This window comes from Poecilia reticulata, chromosome 10, assembly GCF_904066995.2.
Source record: "Poecilia reticulata chromosome 10, P_reticulata-male-v2, whole genome shotgun sequence".
NCBI lineage: Eukaryota > Metazoa > Chordata > Actinopteri > Cyprinodontiformes > Poeciliidae > Poecilia > Poecilia reticulata.
Window position 1 is genome coordinate 16243730 of NC_088839.1, and position 23378 is coordinate 16267107.

Below are 23378 nucleotides of genomic sequence, written 5' to 3' on the forward strand. Positions count from 1 at the left end.
ACCTATGCTCAGCTTCAGGACAGAGAAGTGATGGTCAGCTTGCTAGTAGGTGCCAAGTATGGATTGAGTCAAGTCATTAACCACAAGATCAACATGATATCCACATTGGTTGAGTTCAGCAGCATCAGCAAAGTGGAGCTGCTATCCGAGTCGGACAAAGTCAGCCTGCTACGCATTTCACTGCACGACATGAAGGTAGGAAAGCCACGAGTGACTCTGTTCATCCAGATGCTGTATAATTCATAAACACGTTGGCATAGACATTGATAAAAACATGCATATGCACTTACCGTTCTATTTTTGTGCCAAATTTCATGCTAGAATAAAAGTAGGTCAAGTATGCTTCCTCGAGTTCAGGAATACGTAACCTTTGGGAGCTAGTGTACATGATAATTCTCTAACATAAAGGTGACAGTGTCTCCTTCTTTCTCCCACTTCTCCGCCTTTCTTTTCTTACCCTTTGGCTTTCATCGCCTCTGCTTTACCTAATGTTCTCCAATGCCCTCCCCTCTCTCAGCCATTTGCCTTACTGATGGATTCTATGGCTGCCAAAGACTTAGGGTGTCTGCTGGGAGGCTACTGCAAACTCCTGGTGGATCCAAGTGTTAATGTCTTCCGTCTGGGGCGCCCGAAAGTCAGGGTGCACCGGATTCCTGCTGAAGAAGGTGTGTGTGGGAGGTTCGCCGTAATAGAGGGAGTGTGCTATGAATCCCTAACAAGTGAGCAAAAAATCCCCGTTTCAATTAAAACCATCACTTTCTGACTTTGGCCTTTTTGACATTTTCCACATCAGATGTCAATATACTGTAGCCTCCTGAGACCCACAGAGTTGTTTACAGAGTTAATTTTCTCCTCTGTAGAGGCCACTGTCCTGAGAAGTACAACTTATTAAATGTGTCTAAACTCTAAAGTCATATACTGTACTTCCAAATACATACAGTAGCTCTAAAAGGCTTGCAAACACATGTTAAAAGGGCTGGTGTTTGTGATGTAAAAGAATTTGTAAATAATATGACACTTATCCCCTGCAAATCAACTAAAAAAACAAACAAATCTGTTTGAAGGAAAAACAAAGATGTCATAATGAATTTTGTCCAGAGTGTAATCTCTCAGCGTTATATATTTAGAACAAACGAGGCCTCACGATCATCAAGAAACAAATAAAATATACTTTAATTGTAAATTTCTCACATTTAAAAATAAATGAGCATTTCTTTCGGGTTTCAGAAGGGTATATCATTAGGCAATACATGTATGGATAAATATAACTGCTGTGATATCCTGTTATTATTGAACATAATTTTCTTCAGTAGTGTGCTTCCATAAAACTTTACACTGTGCTTGTCTTCGGTTCGTGCATTAGGTTATGTGTCCCGCTGCTGCAGTGATTCAGATGACTCCACAGATAATGACGACCCAATGGATTCTCAGAGTTATAAAGGATCAGACCCCGCAAGTACGGACTGGGAGGAGAGGAGAAGAGGGGAGGAAGAAAAGAGAAGAGAGGAAGAAAGAAAAGAGAGAGAAGAACACAAAGGCAAACAGGAAGTAAAAATAATAGTTACAACAGAAGGCAAGGAAAACGAGAGCGAAGAGGAAGTAGGTGCAACAGGAAGTGGTCTACGTAAATTCAAAGTTGTGGATGAAGAAATGAACCTGGAGACCAGCTGGTATCACACTGATCCAAGAGTTACCAGCAGCTTCTCCAGCTTGTCCAGCAGTTCCTTGAGCACTGCGTTGGATGAAAGCAACTCTGCAGCCAAAGCCCCCTCTCGCCTGGATGCTCTTCGTGGATCAAGCCCGGGTGAAGATCCTTCAAACCTGGATGTGCACCACCCTTACCTCCTTGAGCCAAAGCGTCAGGGGCCCCTGCGACCCACAAACCTAAACTACCGTGGCAATGATAACTCTTTCCTCTGCTTCGCAGAGCTCTCCAAGGATGATTTGTTACCTAGTCCGGCGGGAGCTACAAGTGATGACGATGACGATGACGATGATGATGATGAAGAAGAGGAGGACCTGGGTATCCACAAACTGAGACGTATATCTAAGATCCCTAGTTCAAGAGATCTGAGAATGATTGACAGCACACCTTTTGAACAATTGCCCATTAAAAGAAAGAAAAAGACTCCTCCCAAAGTCCCAGTAAGAACAAGTTCAATTCCTAGAAATAAATCAGCACAAGTTGAGCACCGCCTGTCTAAAGATGAAGATAGTCTCTTTCTTACTCCTTCGCCGAACCCAAAACCAGCTCTTTTGTTAAAGGACAACATCTCAGAATCAGAAGATGAGTTTTTCGATGCACAGGATAGATTTACACCACCAGTTCCAGATTTGTCAGGTTTGTTGTAGAAATTTTTTTTCACAATAAGACAACTTTTATTTCATTCTTTGCGAAGGTCTATTGATGCAGGAGCAGTCGTTTTAAGTGACTGTAATATGTGAAAACACCTAAGAGTTATTTCTTTTAAAACATCTTTTAACTGTATAATAACAGTCTGTGTATCTTCTTTGCTCTTTTTCTCCATCTTTTACAGATGCTGAGCTGGCTGATCGGCGAAATGCCAATCGTTTTAGTGGAACCTGGAATAGTCTTCCGTCTGTCCAAGGAAAAGAACCATCATCCCCGCTTGCCAGTAAACCTCGATCACCTAAAATGAAGAAGGATTCTGAGTTGTTAAAAGATTCCACAAACCAACTTGTTCACCCACAACCGAGTGCTTCAAAGTCATGCCAGCAACCTGAAACAAAAGTCAAACCACCGCTGGCACCTAAACCCCAGTTGCTTCCCAAACCTCAGATGATGCCTCCTAAGTCACCCCAACATGGAAGATCATATGCCCAGTGCAATGGAGATGCCTCCGGACATTTGTCTTCTGAACTTTTGGAAATGGAGCCAGACACAATGGAGTTCAAGTCTGTCACATTAGGTGGATTTCCTCTTCCTTCATCAATGATTACAGCAGTGAGAAGTAAAAAACAGGCAGTAAGCAACACAACACTACAATCAGAGGAAAAGACTAACAAACAGGAAAACAACTTGCAACTAAACAAAAATCTGCTGTGTGAGAATGGATCACATGTTCTTACTAGTGACAAAACATTCATTTTGGATAAACGGGAAACAGCAAGAACTGATGAGAAAGTCAATGGATCTAACGTTCTAACAAAAAGTCCACCAAGCTTACACTCTATCCCTCGCTCCAATTCGGGCACAAAGCTAGCTGTTCCTCCACCGGTTCCCCCCAAACCTACTTCTTCCATCGGTTTTCATCCATTATCTTTACCTGCTAGCTCTCCTGTGTCTCCCACTGATCCAAATAAAGGGATGTTTAAGGATACTATCAGTACACCCAATGGGATCCACCCATGGAACAATCGCAATGGCAGCATCCAGTCAGGACCTAGGAGGGTTTCTCTGAGCCACGAGAGCCTTTCACCAAAAAATACAGAAGCGCCGCTCACTATTACCACCTCACCCACCTCAGTCGATTGTAAAGGTGTTGGAGGCCTTGACAGCAGAGAACCTGGTCGATCTGGGTCAGGCTCTGATCTGAGAACTAGCTCCTCCAGCCTTGGAGGTAGACTACCAGCTTCTGCTCTGAGAGGAAAGATCCAGTCTTTGCCATGGTACATGACTCGTTCCCAGGAGATTTTAGGAAATCTGGACTATCCCTCCACGAGTACCATCAATGGAGACACATCTGGCTTTGGTTCCGGTTTGTCTGTAGCAAGTGGTTTGTCAGACTTAAACAAAACCCCTGTAAAGGACAAAGAGTCAATAGCCTCAAAATCAGGAAGTAAAGGAAGCATCTTAGATGACGGAGCAGAGGTTGTCATCGCAACCATCAAAGAGGCTCCAGAAGTAAGTTCACACATGAAGAAGGCCAGGGGAACAAATGGCTCACATCCTAATCTGAGTTTTAGAGATAACAGTCCACACAGTGGCAGTGTTTCTTCAGAGCAGCCGCAGTCCCGGCCTCATTCAGCTGTTGGCCTGGGAGGCGTGACAAGCATGCAGATTGGAGGGGACTCACCAACCTCCTCTGGAGCAGACACTACTCCTCCACAGCAACATCGGGAATCTTGCGGCTGTCGCACTGTTTATGCCAACTGTTTCAGTGGAGACACTGAAGATGGGGTTAGCTTTGACGAGGAACTCACGGTTTATGAGTTCTCTCGCCGCATACGCCCGAAACCTGCTCAGGCATCTTCTCCAACGACACCCTCTCCAAAACCCAACATTCTGTCCCTTCTGAGGGACAACCCTCGGCCACTGTCTACTTTCTCCACCGCATCCTCTGAACTGAGTCCTCTGGTTTCTTGTCCAGTTTCACCTACGGTTTCACTCAGTGGCCGTCTTCGTTCCCTTACCAATAAGAACTATGGAGGGCTAAGGGGTGGCTTTGCCTCTCTGCGTGAAGACATAGATCAGCTTCTTCTTGTGTTAGAGAGGGGAGCACTTGACCAGGCTCAACAACTCTCACAACTGGAGAGCACGGACCTAAATCACAATGGAACAGAAGACAACACTGCTGCAGGACAGAGCTGCACTGGAATGAGTCCTATCATCATGACAGAACCTGAAAGGAGTCTTCTCCAGGCAGAGGCTCGTCGACTAGCGTCTGGATGTCAGCGAGCCACACGTGTTGGCTGGGCTCCAGATGAGGCTCTGCGTTCTTTAACAACTAGCTTCAGCGCACTGGTTCAGCTGTCAGCCGCCTGCCTGAAAACAAACCCCTGTCCTGGTTGCGATATCTGCCATAAAGCAAGACTTGTCAACAAAGATGAGGACGACGACGGGCAGCAGCCTATGGACAAGTTGAAGGAGATAGTTGGTCTGTACCGTGAGTTTGTCGGGGCCGTTGAAACAGCTGGGACTGGTGGTGTGAATGGTGGTAGGAGTGTGGGGTCTGGACAGAGTCAGGGAGAGGAAGATGGAGTGCGGTTGCTTGCCAAACGCTGCACTTTGCTCATCTCATCAGTGTTTGCACTCACACAACTCTTCCGGACATGCACACTGGAAACCATGGACCCACCTGGCCGTGTACCTCTCAATTTTTGACCCAAACCTTCAGACTCCAAAATAATGGACTCCTGAGGGGAGACAAGAGGAACCTGCACATAGCAAATTGATTTGCAACGCCAGTATTTTTGTACAAGTGCCATGCACACCACAACAAATTACATACACACACTGACACCTCACATAATGCTAGAGAGAAGTCTGCCTCTCTTTGTAACACATGGACTATGCATTTGTACATATTAATTTTATAATTACTTTATTCTTATTTTATGATACAATATGTGTATGTATGTACTGATTATCCATGTACGTATTTATGTACGTATTTATGTATTTATTTTTACAATCTTTGCACCATTATCTGCCACGGACAGATCTCTGGTGAGTGAAACTTAAAAAAAAATATGGATGTCACTGGATTTCTTTCTTCTTCTTTTTTCTTTAATTTTCCCTCGTCTTTGAGACAGTATTATGTTATCTTTTGCTGCTTTTGAACAAAATCTTCACTCTTCAAGGTGTAATCTGTAAATTGTCATTTTAATAAGTTTATTATTGCAGTACGGTTACTGACAGGACTTAGAAAATATACTTTATTACAGTTTTGAACTACAATAAATAGCTGTTTTGTTTTTATATGTGTAAGGTTTACACCTTTTCAAGGGTTTGGTTTTAAACCTCACAATCACAAATGGATGTGGTACAAAACTCTATTACACAGCAGGGAGAGCACTTTTGACTGTTACAGATTGCACCTTTTGCGAGACATAACCTTGTATGAAGTGTTATTTCCTGTCTTCCCCCCCACCACCTCCCATCCAGAATTATGTTGTGTAGTTTCTTTGTAATATTCCCATTACCCAAATATATGCAGTATTAGAACATTCTTGTTTTCATCCAAATGCCTCCGTCTATGTATGTTGTCTGGGTATGTCGGGATGGGGGCTTAGGCAGTGAAACAGTGGACCTTATTTATGTATTTGGCACAAGGGTGACTGTTAAACTCTGTCCAGATGTAGCAAAGATCCAAAGTCTTAAAAACACTGAGCCACAAATATTCCTCGCTTTGGGTTCCTCCTCTTTGTACACCACTTTATCAATAAAAACAGACAGATGAACTGATTAAGGTCAGAATTGTAGATATACATTTTGTGTCCAACCTTAGTTTACGCCTATGCAAACCTAAACCCCTCGGCCCCTGCACAATGTGTGCCATTTTTTATTTCTTTCCATTCTAACATTAAAACCAACACCACATGCATTATACTTGTGTAAACATATTGTGTTTTTTTTTTTTTTGTTTTTGCTATTTTTTTTTTTTACTTTGCTTGGAATGTTGACTTTTGGTCTTGCTTTGGAGAAATTTTCTGCATCATGATTTGCAACAACTTGCAAGATTTGCATGACATTTGCAATTGTCAATGTAAAGACTGTTTGTACTGATCTCTGTGAACCGCCGCTAAAAGGATTACATTGCCTGATCAGTTTGCTGATGTGAAGCGTTCGCTAATCAGCTCACCATTTCACAAGACGTAGCCAGCTCGCTTGATGAGCCATCCACCGTGAAGGATTTACTTGAGCCACTTTTGAACAACAGGAAGGCACTTAAGACTGATCAGTCAGTAGCCGTTCCTGTAAATATGGTAAGGGGATTTGGTAAAATGAAGGCTGCTTAAGCATTCAGTCCGCTGGTGAGGAGAGGTATTTCTTTTTTTTTTTTTTACAAAGTGATGAAGGAAAACGCTAAGGGTATAAAGGCAAATCTCCTAATTGAGACTTCCAGCTGCCATTTTTTCTGGTAGCTTTATCGATCACTGCACAAACAAGCCATTCTATGATGCTCCAACTGTGTTTTGTCTCTTCTTTTTTTGTTTTGTTTTTTGGTTCATCAGACCGGCTCAAAGAGCAAGAAGAGTCTGCTACACTCTTCTGTTTGTACGCACATAGTTTCATATGAAACATTTATGTGTTTCTACACAAACTGTCCCTTTTCCATATTTACATCCAGCAAAGTCAATGTAACAAGAATTGTACTGTTTGGGAATAAAATACACACTGACCTTAAAAATACTGCTTTTTAAGGTGTTTGTTTTTACTCTGCGTTTGTCTCTGTTGATGTGTGCATCAGCAAATTCAGGTATTCAGGGATCTACTCGTCATACGTCTCATTTATGACATTGTAAACTTTAAATTGACAAGCAAACTGCGGCCATTTGAAGTGAAAATAAAAAGAGGAATGCATGCGAGTGCGAACCTGAACTTCGCTCTCGTGCCGTTTTGACATGTCTGAACCTCTAATGCAGTTAACGAGGATTACTGTTGGCTTTCTTTCCCGGTGTTAACTCGCTCTCCCGTCTGCTAAGGCAGCGTTTATCTGTGAACTGAAGCGTCTCTCTTTATCCGTGGTATCCTTCTCATCTCTTACTCCTTATTCTAAGAAATCCGGGCAAGCATTTTAGCCTCTGTTATTAAAAACACTCCTTATGACATCGAAGGCAAAAATGTTATTCCTTCAAATTCAAATGACCCCTTGATGACCATGTCAATGTGAGCAGCAACCAGGAGCTGGAAGGCTTTGTAGCTGCAGCAGCTCAACCCTCCCTCACATCTGATTGTCCTTAATCTGATTTTTATCTGTTGATGCAGTCGCCTGAAGAGTAACAATCATTAGCGTAGACTCACTGCCAGAACTTCTTCAGTGATTAAAAAACATCAAATATATTATCACAGTGATTCTGGTTTAGTCATTGTGTCGGGAGTGAGTGCCAAGTCTCATCTTTTCTACGGCACATGGTTGCAGGTTGTGTGAGTGATCAGAAAGCAGGGATTAGAGTGCATCTCAGGCAAAGGGCAGGTCAGACAGGTGATGTATTGTACAGTGAGGCAGACAGCCCCACTACTAACAGATTCGGTGGCAACATTATGCTCTGTAGATGTTGTTTCTTCTGCATCTAAAGGGAGTCATCAGAATTGTTAGACGAATTGAGCAAAATACTAGATAACCCTATAAGACAAGCTTTTAGAGGCTGCTTCAAAAGAAATGGGACTGGGGTATTTTCAGCAGGGGAACTACTAACAATACACATCCTAAGCTATAATTGAATGCTGTGTATAGAATAACTGTGTGTTACAATGACTCAGGGATAGTCCAGGTCTAAATCCCCATGAAAATTAGTGGCAAGGCACAAAAAGTTCAAGTTCACACTCCATCTGAATGAGCTATTTTGCAAACAGAATAAAAGCCTCCAGATGGGACAAACTGGTAAAAACATAAGGTGATGCAACAAAGGATTGAGACCCACAAAGCCTGAATACACATGCATGTTTTAGCTCATTCAAAAAAATACTGCAAATCATTCATTTTCTTTCTACTTCACTATTATGATGTTCGTCACATTAAATCCCACTAAAATAGGTTTATGGTTTTAACATAAAAAGGAGGCACGAATACTTTAGGAAGGCACCGTCATGTTCTTCCCCCCCCCCAAGAAAATGTAACAATTTTCCCATTTATCCTAAAACACCAATGCAACAAATCCGTTTTTATTTATATCAAAGACTCGATTTAGCTGCAGTGAATAACTTTACAGTTTCAGAGTAACGTACTGACTTTCAGAACAATTACAGGCAAAGTTATTTAAATCCAGCAAGAAGAACTCTTCTGTAAAACTGGAATACAAAAGCTTTTGTTTGAAAGGAGAAACAAAAAAAACAAACTTAATGTAACCTTGAACATTGAGGGGAGGAGTGAAAGAAGAGAAACATTTGAAAAAAATTAGGCCAAACGGTCCATTTTACGTGGCAGCTTGAGCTTTTTGTGCCACTGAACATTACCCTCTGCCCCCGTCTTCCCTCTCCGCCATTAATCTTCAGTCTCTCAAATGTCCAAGCAACGTGCCTTTCCTCTTTGGGCTGTCGGGCACGCTCAGAACCGTGGTGTGGTGGCTGAAACTACTCAAGCTTGAAATCTGAGCCCATTATGTCAACAGATGTTACAGACAGGGAGGAGAGCAGCCGTGAGAGGAGAATACATCAGCAGGACACAACCAGAGAGGTTTCAGAATCCAACTGGGGAGAATGAGCATTCAATAGTACTTATTTCAATGTTTAGCATTATAGAAAGGGTCCAGAACCATTGAAAGGACCAAAGGTGCACATCAAGTTTATTGTTGGATATATTTTCATGTTGTTCACAAAGTTTAAATAGAATTTAATTCCTTTCAAAGAAAAAGAAAAAACTGCAAATATGGGTGTGGATTGTTAAAATTCAAAGAACTTTTGCCTGTGGCACTTCAGAAAACAGGTAAAAAAACAAACAAACCACAGATTAACTACAGAAGCACCAATCAGTCTTAACTTGATGTTTAACGGTTTCATCATTGAAACCTGACTTATAATGTCGATTGAGTTTGTTTTCCCAGAAGACAATAAAAAAGTAGCTTTGAATAAAAACAGAATAGGGAGGAATTACAAGATCATTGCCATTAACGCCTTGAAGCATTTGTTATCTTTAATCAGAATTGTACATCATAGTGTAAGTTTCTAGTTAAAAACTGAAAAATGTGATTAGACTTTTGATGCACTTCATGAAAAAAAAAAATCGTACAATATTTTGCCCTGATGATGACCGATCAGTTGATCAAGAGAAATGGCTGATCAGAACCAGTCAATTGCACTAATTGGTGCATCCCTAGTTGTAACCCTGACATTTCCATATTTTGTGTCCCATTACAAAAATAAGTGAGAAATTTCATGGGCATTAATAATTTAATATTTTCAGCATGAGCTTGTAATAAGCGGCAAGTGAGAAACAAACGGGCAAAAGTCTAAGAATCTCCTCTTGACAAATAGTCTCTGGACATTTCAATGGTCAAAAGCACAAAAGTGTTTAAGCGGCAGAAGTTTAGCTTGACAGAGAAAGAGCTTTTGGTCGACAGAACAGAGGGATGTCACTTTCAAAACTCCACAGCACACGGCACATACAGAGAAACACATTTTTCTAGAAAACAGTGAAGGAAATCAAGTGCTGCTGTAAAAAAATCACTCCTCAGACCAAACAAGGGCTTACCATTTGGACCCTGGCACAAAGTATGTGAAGGCTGAAGTCTGCATCTTGATTTTATTATGATTACAACATTGAAAAGTAACAATGGCAGGTGGTTATCTTACACTCTTAGCTGGCCCCTCTCTTCTCTCTCAGTCCTGGAATAACAGAGCCAGACATCAACTACACAGACTTTACGTCGCCAAGTCTCTTTCCACACACCTCCCACCTCTTCACGTCGGCGTTCCCTTTGAATACATCTTGTATTTCCTTTCATAAGAGCTTCAGTAGCAGCTCGTAGGTGGCGTTGATGATCCCCCAGGAGATCAGTGAGCGGTGATAGTTGAGATGGGCTCCTCTGAAGAGCATGACCACGCTGCCCCCCCTCTCCCTCCACACCGTTAACAGCACCTTCCGGCACGGCTGGAAGGCTCCGCCGACTTGAGACTGAGCCCGCGCCTTGACCACGTTTAGCGGGTAAAACATAATGCCGAGAGCTGCTCCCAACACCCCTCCGCACACAAAATCATTTACCAAGTGACCTGCCTGGTTATTAGCTTCTGGCAACAGCTCCTTGATGGGCCCCCGCAAGCCGAAGAACAGCACATTGCTGGGACCGTTACGGAGGAGTACGGGCACGAGGCCGCGGTAACACTCTCGGACGCCGTACTCGGTCACAAGTGTCCGGAAGGTGTGCGCTGTGTTGTTGAAGCGCGCATGGTGCCGATGATCCTGCAGGAGAGTCTGAACGCGCTCAAACGGCGTGAGGATGGCTTCTGTGGTTCCCGCCAGCGCCGCGGCAAAGCTTCGCGTGACGAGCTCTGGCACGCCGCTGCCGCCAACGTGGTTTTGCAGCACCCTGGAGAAGTCCTCGTACAGGCCGAACATGATGGCCACTGTGGTGCTCTTCTGGAGCAGTGGGGGGAGCAGGCCCCGGTACAGATTCCTCAGCCCGTCCCTCTGCAGCTGCTGCACCGCCTCGGTAACCAGCACACCGTGCAGCTGCTGGCGGAACAGCACTTTCTGAATGGGGAAGGTCACCAAAATGTTGGTAAAGGCTGCCATGGAGCCACAGACGTAGTGCTTTCCATGAGAACCCAACTTGGCGCCGAGAATCCCGTCAGGCAACAGGGAGGAGCCTCCTTTTGTCAGGCCGGCCCCGGGTTGAGGCGTTCGGGTCGGCTCGGAGTCCATGGTGCTGACAGCCATGAGAGGCTCAGTGCACTGCCTGATCCTCCGGCATCACATCAACTCTGTACAGCACTGAAACAATATGTTAGAAACAGGCATTACAGCATGTTTACAACAAGCACCGTACATTTATGTGAAACAACTAAAACATTTGAATTAAACCATTGGTTTTTTTTTTTACACACAATGTAGCCTCAAACATATGTATTTTACTGGGATTTTGTCATTTATCACAACAAAGAAGCACACAACTCTGATGTATTGTTTTTATTTTGTATTTTTATATCTTCTTTTTAAATTAAACATCTGAAAAGTGTAGTGTGGATAATGCACTCAGCTCCATTTAATGTCGTGCCTCTAAATAAAATTCAGGACAACCAGCAGCCCTCACAAGACACTTAATTAAGTGTAAGTATAGCCGTTCTGTGAAAACATCAGAGGTTTGTTAGAGAACAATAATTAGTCAACAATAATGAAACCCAAGGAGCACAGCAGAACAATTGGGGATAAAGCTGCATTAATCATTGAACATGGTGGAGGCAGCATCATGCTGTGGTAATTTTTTTCTTCACCACCAAAAGCGGGAGAGGAAAAAAAAGCATTTTCTGAAATTTGTGTATTCTGCTCCTTCCACTTCACAGTTGCACAGACTTTTTTTATTACTTTGTGTAATAAAACAAACCAACAAGCTCACTATCATATCCAATCACACCTGCAATATGAACCAACAAGTTTGTTAAATTACAAAAATGTAACACATTTGCAAGGCACCTTTTATTAAGCTCCTTTTTTTACAACATAAACTGGGATTTTACAGTATGTACCAATTTGAAAAAATACTCTAACTTGTTTTAAAGACATTTCAACAGTAGTATCGCTTCATTATATCTGAGGTGATTTATTTCACGAGTTTCTTTTTGCATATTTGGTAATAATAAAATCATTTCATGTCAACCATCATCTGACAGAAATTAAACTGTTACAACCAGACTAACGCCTGTACTGACAAGCAGCCTCAACAGCCGACTGATAAGGATTATTGCACAACGGACTGATAAGTTAGGGCCAAAGTCATAGGAAGGGCCAGGACAACTATAAAACCATCAACACAAGTACAGAGCTGGAAGCACCGTACATGTACAATGTTGAATCATTAACATTTAAAACTATTTTTAAACACACTTTTCCTCCTAAGAGGAAGCAACAAATCAGCTCCAGTAAATAAAAAAAAAATACATTTGAAAATAAATGTCTAGAAAAGCGGAGAATTAAAGCACTTTTTTATGTAGTAAAGTAGAAGAGGCAAAATGTCTTCATGTCATATAAAAACCGATTATGAAGACGCCAAAATATCAAGGCAAAAATCTTTAGACAGTTTCAGGTCAGAACATGCGGGTACTATTAACCATGACACAGTAGTTTTCACGCAGGTGTTTTGCCCTGAAGATTTCTACTTTCCATGAGTAAATACAGGCCAATTTTAATTTCAAACCAATAGTTACATGCACATCCTCCTCGTATTGATGCTGCAATTCTTGCCATGCTGCTTTTGAAAATGATCATCTTTTGTGCTTTGAATATCTCAAACTTTGCCACAATTGGCAAAATGCTTCTCTATATGCTTGCTGATTAAAAGAATAGAACTACAGGAATTTTTCCAACTGTGGTAAAATTACAAAGGAAACCCTTTTAATAGACTGAGACAAACCCACACTCATATTGTGTCACATCTTTATTCTACACTATGCAGCAAGTATTATTCCTCAGTTCACAAACATGCGCCCAGTCACGCCTGTTTTAATTTTACACACTTAGTGAGAAGACTGGCCTATCTAAACAACATTTTTCAGTTACAATAATTCAAAACCATTAGTAACTTTTGTGTGTCTGCATACCAATAATAATAATAACAAAGATTATAAACAGCTATCATACTTATCCCAATAAGCAAACAGAACGCTAGAGTACTTAGCAACATAAGCTAGTTCAACCCTGCTCTTTCTTGCCTCCTCGTATTGATTTTCAGTCAATACATACTCAGAAAATATTGGGACAACGCTCAGAAAGCAAGCCACAATCCACAGAAAAAATACCTGTCTGCAAAGCATGCTAGGTTTGGCACAGTCCAAATGGTCAGGTGGTGATTGACGGCTGTTTTGAAGACCCCAATGACAGCTACTCAGTGCCAAGTAGTAAAGTAGCCGCTTCCCTCCAGTTAAGCTTATAGATGAGTGCTTACCTGCTATGTGCGCTGATCGGTTGCTGTCCTGTACCTGGACAGGTGGGTCGGTTTTGCAAGGTAAACAGGCCAACGCTGTGTAGGTCGTGTCTGGAGTTACAGCAGAAGTACGTGTCGTGACACCAAGGAAGCTTCTGCGCATGCGCATTGCTACGAAATTGAATCTACCGTTAGGGCTCACACAGATTTAAGATAACATTTTATACTTTTGAAACTCATTTAATTAAGCTTTTTGACATAGGTAATGAATAGTATGGTTTTACCAATTTATCTACGTGAGATCGATACACATATATACATTTATCGCGCTGTTTGGAGACACTAGCTAACTAGCTGTGCTAACTCGGTTGACCTGCTTGACAGCAGTGTACCGTAAAGCAAGATTACTGTAACCATAGTAACGTTCCAGCCGCGGCACCTATGGATTTGTAATTTAAACACTTCAGTAGAACTACTGTTTTGTCTATGCTCTAAGAAGGAAAAAGAAAATGGCTTAAATTGGTAGTTCTAGTTCAATTGCAAGTATTTTTACTTGGTGATTTGGAGTTCCTAATTTAAAGATCAATTTGTTATTCAGTTGTTTGCACTTTAATTAACTCTTTGTGTGTTTTTATATATTAATACCATAACTTTCTACCATTGTTTCCAAATATTTCTCTTTAAATAATTTTATATTCATAAAATTATTTATGAATATAAAATAATTTTATATTCATAAATATAATGAATGTTTTGACGTCAAATTATTAAACTGTCAACAAAAGTCTGCGATTTGCTCATTGAACAGAAGATGGCGGTGGGGCACCTTCTATATCAATACCAACTGAAGAAGATGTTAGGCTTCTTCTCTTTAGCTAGGCTAAATCAAAGCTAGCCTAGCTTTGTTTGGCTAACTCACGGTGGTTTTTAATGCTTTATTATTTTCTAAGTGTAGTATTTGCTTTCTATATTTATGCAAGACATATTTATAATTTAGCATTTCTATATGGCCGGTTATTGCATAGATATCAACTTAAATTCGGGTAGCTATAGGTAGCTAAATAACGTTTTTTTTTTGCTAGCAGTTTATTTATATTTAGCAGAGAGCGGCTATCTGTCGTTATTAGTCTTTTAATACAGCCCTTAATGTATTTGCGCATGTGGAGAATCCATGTCTTACGCATCAGTCTCGACTGTTGGTGTGGTTTCTTTGTTTATTAGTCTAATTTAATGAAAAATAATAGATTATTGAAATGTCGGCGCAAAAAGACTGTGAATTTTTGGTTAAAAGAGCCCGGGAGTTGGTTTCTGATGATCCATGCGCGGCCAAAGCTTGGCTAATAACAGCCAGAACCCTATACCCGACAGATTTCAACATACAGGTAACATTAAGCACCATTTGTAGAAAAACGTACCTCTGTCATGATTGCTTAGAAACTCGGTTCGTTTGCTGTTGTTACAGTATGAAATGTACATCATTGAACGCAATGCAGAGAGGACAGCTTCGGCTGGGAGACTACTGTATGACATGTGAGTTACAGCACGGGATTCAGCTACCATCTTATGTCCAGCCTGTGCTAAAAGTTGCCAACCATGTGTTCCCCCAATAGGTTCATAAACTTTCCAGATCAGCCGATTGTGTGGCGTGAGATCAGTGTCATCACAGCTGCCCTCCGCAGTGACTCTCAGGACAAACATGCACAATTTCTAAGAGGTGAGAGAACAATGCCTTGCAAAATAGGAATATTTATTGAACTTTTATCACAGCTTGTCGCACCACCACAATAAACTGCTTTCATTGGGACTTTTGTGACACTAACATAAAGTAGTAGATAATTGAAGAGTGGAATGAAAATAATAAATGCTTTTGAATTTTTCTTTTTTATATATATTTCACAGTGAAATACCGAAACGTGTCCTAAGAACCTATTAAACATTCTAGCAGTACTTTATAGAACTGCCTTTTGTGGCATTTGTAGCTTTTGTTGTATTTTGAGGGGAAGTACCTTCCAGCTCATGGAAAGTTGAGGATTTTCTCTATTCTTCTTTGCAAAATGATTTAAGCTCATTGTGTACATCATTGTTTAAAAGTTATTTAACAGATTCTTATTAATATATATATCTGTCAACCATATGTGTTTGTCTTTTTCCCTCGCCCAGCTCTTTTTGAGACGCTGCCTGGCCGTGTGCAGTGTGAGATGCTGCTGAAAGCCACGGAGCAGTGCTTCAACACCTTGGAGAAGGCAGAGATGCTGCTGCTCCTTCTGAAGCGCTTTCCAGAGTCTGTCGTCCAGCACGGGGTGTGTAATAACACCTTTCCAGCAACTCTTGATGTTTTGAGATGTGGATCCAGTGTAACCTGTTTACTGGTCTGCTCTGTGTTGTTAGGTCAATTTAGGAGAGACTTTGCTGGAGGCAGAGGTATCAGAAAATGTGGAGTCTCCTGTCAACTGTTTCAGAAAACTTTTTGGTCAGTTATTGTTATGATTAAAATCCATATAATCCAAGCCATTTGAGGGAGAAGCATCACATTTTTTTTAAAATACAATTTTCTATTTTTGTAGTATGTGATGTCCTTCCCTTGGTCATAAACAACATGGACATGCGTCTGCCTGCAAGCCTAATGCAGAAATATATCCTGAAAGCAGCTGAATTCTACATTGGTTATGTTACCCGTGGACCTTCATCTGATGCACAGTTACAAGGTACAACTTCCTGCCAAAATTTTACAGGTCTATCATAGTTTCTATGTTCTTACATTTTTATTTGCCTTGTATTCTTTAGCTAGCCAAGATGGTGCAACTCTAAAGTCTCCTGGAGTGTCTCGTGGCTCCCAGCGGTTTGTGATTGATGGCCTGTCTGAGAAATCGTCAGTAGTAGCAGAACCTTGGGAAAGGCTGCTTGATATCGTCACTGTCGTTGGTGCTCGCTGCGAGTGGCAGGGAGACAAAGGACAGAGGTAGCCCCCCTTTGACTCACTCGGAGAGAATCATGAAAAACATCCAGTAAATGTCTAATTTATAATCTTTTTACTCTTTTGGAGACTCTTGCGGTGTGTTTGCACAGGAAACTAATTTTGGGATGAAAGTTTTTATGTAACTGATAAAATATGTGGTCCTTGTGTCTGTGTGTGCTAGGAGTTACATCGACATGCTGCAAAGAGTGAAAGAGCTGTGTCGCTATCTGCCTGGTCTTGAAGGAGAAACCAGGTTGCGCTACTGCAGTCAGGTGGTCATTTGTGCTGCACTTGTCCTTTTTCGCAGTGCCTTCCTCTATGTCTCAGCTGTACAGCCGTCACTGTTCCAGGGTCAGTGTCTGTGCTCAAAGCACTTAAAAGTTTGCTCTGTCTTTTTATCATCTTATAAGTTTATATGCGCATTTCTGTTTTGAAGGGGTTGGTGCAATGACTTCAGGACCATGGATCCTGGTGGAGGACTTGAGTTCGGTGTACAGTGATGTGGAGGGGGACAGAGCAACGTTGAAGCATGCACATAAGAAACGCAAACTGGCTGACGGGAGAGAGAAAACAATGGTCAGAACAGATTTGAGCTCTTTTTAGATCGCAAAGAAAGATTGGTATATTTCTTTAAAATGCTGTCTTGGCACTGAAAGGAGCACATAAACGCACTCGTAGTGTGATTTTCTTTTCTTTTTTTTTTTATGTACATATTATTGTAGAGCTCTGACGATGAAGAAGGTTTGGGGAAAGGCCGCGGTCGACACATTCTGGTCAACAAGACAGAGATGCCCAACTGGTCAGAAACACTGGAGAGTTTCCGTACAGCGAGGGAAAGTTGGGACCTGCTCCATTCTCACGATGGTCTGGAAGCTGGTAAGCACCACTAATGGATTGCTGTGTTTTTTTTGGGTTCCATATTCTCTTCACCGAGATTGCTCTTAAGATCAGACAGTTGAATCACTGTTTATTTAAATGGACTTTGTTTCTTGATGTCTTTTAGAGTTCAAGAAGATCTGTGCAGCATGGAAGACAGAAAGCTGGCTCTGGTTCAGAATTTTCCTCTCTGACATGATTATACACCAGGCAAGGATCTTTGCTCAAAGTCTTGTTTGCTTACTTTGTCAGCTGCTCTGAACTTACCCACAGCATATTTGGTTATGATCTTCTGTTACTTTTAAATGCAGAAATTTATTTAATATCAGGATTTTTGCAGGCTCCTAAAAGTCATTAATTTAATAGTTCAATCCATATTTCAGGCCTTCAGAAATATTAAATAGTTTTAAATTAAATGTATTTGTCTTAATTGTGTGTGCTTGTTTATCATTACATCTTATATCTGATATGTTTATTCTTTGGGGGTGGTTGAGATATGTTCTTGTAGCATTGTATTGTTGTATAATTTGTAGTTTTTACTGAAGAATTTGTGGTTTTGCTGTGAGAAAACTACAAGTCCCACGATGTAGGGAAGCAATGAACCCTGGAAAAGAACAGTTTACTAACTTGTTGTAGACACTTGTGGCACATGCCAAGGAAATGGCAATTTAAGTTTATTAGGGCTTATTTAACTTAAGTAATCAGTAATAAGTTAAATAAATAAATAGTTATTTGGTGATTAAGTTATTGTTATTTTTCAAAAATCCTGTAGGTCTTAACGTAAGTCATAACTGTTTAAAAAGATCTTAGATTGTCCTGAATTCAACTTGCCAATTGTTGCAGAAATCCTTCGACATATTGAAATTAAGGGAAATTTAACTAGCAACTAAGACATATATTTAAATGTTAATATTGTGTAGTGACTAGAGCAAATGCAATAAATTATGAGGGCTGATTAAGTAGATAAATGTATTTGCTTCATTATATATCTGTTTATTTTTTTCCATGTCTGCCTTACCAGATTTATTTGTCTGTACTAATTGTGTTTGCATATGGTTGTTGCTCCCAGGGCCATTATCGCAAGGCCGTCTCCAGCCTGCATCAGATGGCGTCAGTGCAGCAGCCTCAGCCTGCACAGCAGAGCCCCACAGGCCAGGCCAGCCTGGAGCACCACAGGGCCCTGATACAGCAGGCATCCTGCCACTATGCACTGGGAGAGTACAGGGTAAACATATGCACACCATCTCACTCTACTAGTGTTTCAGGTTGGTGCATGTTGGTAAGCATGCATGGGTTAGTTCAAAAAATTTGACACAAAATGCATTCAGTCTTCAATCTTACCGTCTTTTAGCACTAAGCTCTGGATGAAAGGTCTTTTTCAGTTTGGATTTAGTTGATTGCGTAACTTTGTGTTTTCTAGGGATATTGAGCTAATATATAACCAGTTTAATGTCACAATAATTTATCAGCAAAGTGCCATGAACTTTGTCCTAGAAAGAAAACTAACAGCACTTGACCTGAAGGTGGCAGTATAGGTTAAAACTACCTCTTTTCAGTCATGTTTACCAGATTCAATTTTGGTTGAGAAACATAATGCACAACTATATTACAAACGTAACCCTCAGGGATTATAATGGAAATTGTCATCCATTTGGTAAAAATTTTCCTATTGGTGCATTTGGTATCTTTTTTGCATAAAATCTCTGTTCCAGCAAACATTTTGGAACTTAACTTTTACAATTTTTTTAGAGATTAGTAGAACACTATATTTCAAGTAGTTTTTGATTTGTCCACATTTTGTGACCTATTTGAAGTGCAGCCACAAAAAGGAACCAATTTTAGCATTTGAAAGAACATTAAAAAGTCGGATATAGGTCGCAATTCCCTGCTGTGTGGAGGTAGCTTAAGTTGCTTAGCATATTACTTATGTGCTAAACATGTGTTTACTTGAAAGAGAGTTTTTACAACAGTAGAAATTATGTGGTGGCAATAATATTAGTACATTTTGGCGACCTGTCCAAGGTTTACACTGCCTCTCGCCAGTCAACAGGCTGGAGACTGCTGGAGATGGACACCAGCCTCTCTCACAACCCCACAAGGATAACTGTGTTATATAATGGATGGATGGATGAAAAAAATATTTGTTCCTGTTTATTTTAATGAGCCTTTGTATCTTTATATACATTGTGTTGTATTTTGTTGGTCAGATGGCCTGTGAAAAGCTCCTAGATGTGGTGAGTGGGCTGGTTCCCCCAAACCAAGAACTGACCAAAGCACCAGAAGATTTGAGCAGAATCAAATCCAAGACCAGGAAAGGTAAGCATTATAGTTTTATCCACATATTCTGATTATTAGTGGGTTTAAATCTGAATTTCTATTAGATAGAGTTTAGGCCATAATGTTATTAGTGGAATAATTAGTGGAATATTCCTGACTGAAAATAACAAGTTTTCAGTATTACCATCAATATTTTTAACAAAAACGTATCATGATGTGTTTAAAACGACTTCCTGCCCATCCCGTAGCTAACTAAGTCTATTTAAAAAAAAAAACCTTCTTACTTTAGCAAGTGAAAAGCTTTTTCTTTGTTTCCACACCATGAATACCAGCGGTTTTCCCAATTGTTAATATTATTTTAAGTAAGAATGGAAAAAAATTCAACTTTTCAGCTCTTCTGACAGTGTTCACTGAAAGGATTAGGGATCCTATTAGAGGAAGTTTTAGCCTGATGTTTGTAGAACCTTGATATACTTTCAGTGTTACAAACAGTTTGTGCCTTGTAAGTGATATAGATTACTTCCTTGTTGAAGATGGATTTATGTCCTGAAATGTCTGTTCAAATTCTGTACTATTACAACCATTCGATAAATTAGATTACAGAAAAGTAAATTTATTTCAGTAACTCAATTCACTGAGTTAGTAGAACACATTGTACAGATTAATTGCACACAGTCATGTTGTTTCAGCTCATGAAAACGCAACATTTAGGAGTAGAATATTGTTTCTCATAAGTAAGTGAAAGTGATGGTTTTAATGTAGAAAGTAAATATATGATGAAAATGTTTGATTAGTTAATTATTCATCCAAACAATTCTTCTATATCTGCATAAACTAGGTAATGACCTACGGTTGCTTCCCTGCACCAGAGGAGCTGTGTTACCTTTCTGTCTCCAGCTCATGCTTGCTTGCTTTAAGGTACTTGGATTAGTAGAATCTTTGAAATGACAACCACTGATTTCTTTCAATTGTGATGCTTTGATTCATTTTCTTCTTTCTTGTTTGGTTGACCAGCTCAGAGCCTTCACAGACAGCCGTGACGACCTGTCTCTCGGCCACGTGGTGGTGCTGCTGCAGCATGACTGGCCACAGGGAGAGATGCTGTTCTTAAAGGCTGTTGATAAAATCTGTCAGCAAGGGAGTTTCCAATATGAGAACTTCTTCAACTATGTCACCAGTATCCTTATCTGTCACTGCAAACACAATACGGTCAAAGTTGATAAGGACACATTTGCGTGGCCTGTTTGTTCATCGGCTTTTCTGTCTTGTCCGGTATGTTGGTTTACTTAAACTCATTATTACACTCAGACATCGACATGCTGGAGGAGTTTGCATACTTGCGGACTCCAGAGGGAGGGAGAATTCAGCTGGAGCTGCTTCCTAATCAGGGAATGCTGATTAAGTAAGGGGCAACCATATGGAAGTTTTCCTCTTTGCATGGTGACTCTGCACTTCCCCTTTCTGTTGATGTTTTTAACGAAAGCAGATTAGCTACATAGATTTGGCCTGTGGGGAAAATTGTTGCTTTGGACTAAATGAACTGTTAATGGAGCCGCCTTAGGAGAACAGTCCCTTGCAAAAATATTTATACACGCTTAACCTTTTCACATTTTTTTCTCATTAGAACCACAAACTTCACAAAGCTCTATTAGACGTCTGATAAGTACAAGTGGAGTTAAAGGAAATTATGCGTTTTGGTTTACGTGCAAAATGGCTATATGTGGAAGAAAACTAACAGTGCACCTCACCCTGCACACATCATTTCCCCAGTGAAATGTGATCATACTGTTTATCTTTACCAGTGAAAGGACAGCTGGTCAAAGTTAATGTGAAGATGCATTGAGCTCAGTACAAGAAGTCCTAAAAGACCTTGTTAGAGTCTGCAAAAGACCTGAGACTCTGACAGAGTCTCTAGATCTGCAAAGCTGTTCCAAGCTACCCCACAAGATTTCCTCCAAAAGATTGATTCAATAAGACTGAATACATCTGCACACCACACTTCCATCATCCTTTCCCTACATTTCACAAATATTCAAGTCTATCAGAAACATACACTGTTTCAAATAGTAACCTAACAAAATATGAAAATGTTCAGCTGTTGTTAATATTTTTGTAAGTGACTGTATGTGCTAAACCGTAAAGCAGTATTTAAACTCTCTCTGGTTCATTGCTGTAGCAGTTGTAGGTTCTTCAGATAACTCTCACTGACAGAGTTGTTGAATGTTGCTGTCCCTCAGGAACCCTAGCCCCGCCCTGGGGGTGGAGTTAAATACCCTTCTGCTCCAAGGGGTGCAGACAATGGACAGGTACCCCAGGCCCCTCCTCCCACAGTCCCCATCCCGCCCACACCAGTCACCCTTCCTCCATTCCCAGCTTTAAGGCTTGTCATCCCTTCCCCAGTTTTAATTTGGGACATTTTGCATCAAGAGTTGGTTGTTCTTTGATTTCCTGTTGCTGTTTGTTAATTTAATTCATTTCCCCTCTTTTCTGTGGTCATCAATGTTGTTGTTATCTGAGGATGATGTCGGTGTTTTTGCACAGTCAGTTTAGTTTTTTTTTTACAGTTCATAGCAATCTCATCCCATTTGTGGACATGTTTTTATAGCGTTTTTTTTACAATACTCAACATAAATGGTTTAAAGTAAATTGTCTTATTTGTGTGTGGAAGGAACGAAGCAACATGACTGTTACCTTACCATGACTGTGTTGTTGTTGTGTTTGTCATATTAATGTCGGTTTTGTCCGTCAGTATATTTTTGACCGTTTGTATGTTTTTTTTAAATCATTTTCATCCTGCAGACACCACACTGTGACTCGAGGGATCACCAAGGGAGTGAAGGAGGATTTCCGCCTGGCCATGGAGAGGCAGGTGTCACGTTGTGGAGAAAATCTACTCAGTGTGCTTCACCGTTTCTGCATTAATGAGAAAATAATCATCATCCAGTCTCTTCCTTAACACCTGGCTTTTTTATTTGCACAAATTTAGTGCAGTTGGACTTTTACTAGAACTCAAACAGTTGAACTGTTCTCTTCTCAATTTATCAGTTTGGGATAAATTTGGGTGTCCGTTGTGCTTTTTGTCATTTTCAGAGAACCGTAGCGTCCACAACCTTCACACATTTTGTGTAGGTGTTGATGTCGAGTAAAGACTCAAATGCTTTTTGATACTCTTTATTGTTTTGCTGTACTGTTTTGATCAGACTGTATGTTTATATTGATGTTGCCATTAAATGTCTGACTGGTTAAAATGCAGATAATACATTATGTCATGCAAGCATATCTATATAAAAATGTAATACTTCAAAGTGAAAAAAAAAAGCAGAAAGTAAAAATTGCACATTTTTACCAATGCTAAAGCATAGTCATTCCCAAAATTTCTACTTTTGCAAAATAACAGGTAAAGACTTTTTACAATCGCAGCTAGCAAGCATTTCTATTACATCAATTAAATGGGGGTGCGAACAACACCCAATTTATAAGGACTTCTTAAATTTTTTTTATCTCTTCTGACATTTCCAGGATAAATATGCTTTTCCATTATCACCTGAACACCCCACAGCTGTTTTGATTCATGGTTTCAAGTTTGGTCCTGATGCTCACCTCGGAAAGCACTGTTGCAGTCTTAAATAAATCTTTTTATTACACTGTCCAGTTCACACTTCCTTTAGTGCTCATACGCACTCCGGAAAAGTACGGAATCTGATCAATATATTTTGTAGGACTGGCTCGTATTAAAAAAGAAAACGTAGCTTGGGGAAACATCTGTAGCGCCACCCATTACTAGCAAGTT

At 40.5% G+C, this 23378-nt stretch overlaps 3 protein-coding genes across 6 annotated transcripts in view; 2 read left to right on the plus strand and 1 right to left on the minus strand.

Moving 5' to 3' along the window:
- frmpd1b (FERM and PDZ domain containing 1b) overlaps nucleotides 1-7096 on the plus strand; it is a 31993-nt gene extending 24897 nt beyond the window's left edge. For 2 of the 3 annotated variants that reach the window (XM_008420209.3, XM_008420210.3), the window contains exons 14-17: nucleotides 13-195; nucleotides 518-719; nucleotides 1364-2341; nucleotides 2538-7096. In XM_008420209.3, coding sequence (XP_008418431.1) covers nucleotides 13-195; nucleotides 518-719; nucleotides 1364-2341; nucleotides 2538-5065 — 3891 coding nt within the window. In that variant the 3' untranslated portion in view covers nucleotides 5066-7096. The remainder of the gene's footprint in view (nucleotides 1-12; nucleotides 196-517; nucleotides 720-1363; nucleotides 2342-2537) is intronic. The other variant, XM_008420211.3, reaches the window with a different exon arrangement.
- A 1457-nt stretch (nucleotides 7097-8553) lies between these two features.
- Nucleotides 8554-13876, minus strand: slc25a51b (solute carrier family 25 member 51b). The gene is made up of 2 exons (XM_008420212.3): nucleotides 13501-13876; nucleotides 8554-11333 (listed from the first exon to the last, which is right to left on the minus strand). Exon 2 carries the CDS (start codon nucleotides 11277-11279, stop codon nucleotides 10344-10346), a length of 936 nt encoding a protein of 311 aa, XP_008418434.1. The 5' UTR covers nucleotides 11280-11333; nucleotides 13501-13876; the 3' UTR covers nucleotides 8554-10343.
- Nucleotides 13877-14311: 435 nt separating this feature from the next.
- Nucleotides 14312-23235, plus strand: ints10 (integrator complex subunit 10). Of its 2 annotated transcripts, XM_008420214.3 has the most exons (18): nucleotides 14312-14861; nucleotides 14942-15009; nucleotides 15090-15193; nucleotides 15640-15779; nucleotides 15868-15949; nucleotides 16044-16184; nucleotides 16264-16438; nucleotides 16617-16786; nucleotides 16872-17011; nucleotides 17158-17311; nucleotides 17439-17521; nucleotides 18381-18536; nucleotides 19519-19627; nucleotides 20427-20506; nucleotides 20603-20765; nucleotides 20897-20990; nucleotides 21826-21894; nucleotides 22388-23235. In XM_008420214.3, the coding sequence occupies exons 1-18, from the start codon at nucleotides 14733-14735 to the stop codon at nucleotides 22542-22544; spliced, it is 2214 nt and encodes a 737-aa protein (XP_008418436.1). In that variant the 5' UTR covers nucleotides 14312-14732; the 3' UTR covers nucleotides 22545-23235. The 2 variants fall into 2 exon arrangements, with proteins under 2 accessions (XP_008418436.1, XP_008418437.1); XM_008420215.3 differs by lacking the exon at nucleotides 21826-21894 and having other exon boundaries at nucleotides 14313-14861.
- The last annotated feature ends 143 nt before the right edge of the window (nucleotides 23236-23378 follow it).

Excerpts from the sequence above, each read along its gene's own strand:
- slc25a51b (XM_008420212.3), bottom strand. The coding sequence starts at position 11,279 with ATGGCTGTCAGCACCATGGACTCCGAGCCGACCCGAACGCCTCAACCC.
- ints10 (XM_008420214.3), top strand. The coding sequence starts at position 14,733 with ATGTCGGCGCAAAAAGACTGTGAATTTTTGGTTAAAAGAGCCCGGGAG. Across the intron at positions 15,010-15,089 it reads GGGAGACTACTGTATGACAT|GTTCATAAACTTTCCAGATC; the intron begins GTGAGTTACAGC and ends TTCCCCCAATAG. Across the intron at positions 19,628-20,426 it reads CAAATCCAAGACCAGGAAAG|GTAATGACCTACGGTTGCTT; the intron begins GTAAGCATTATA and ends TGCATAAACTAG.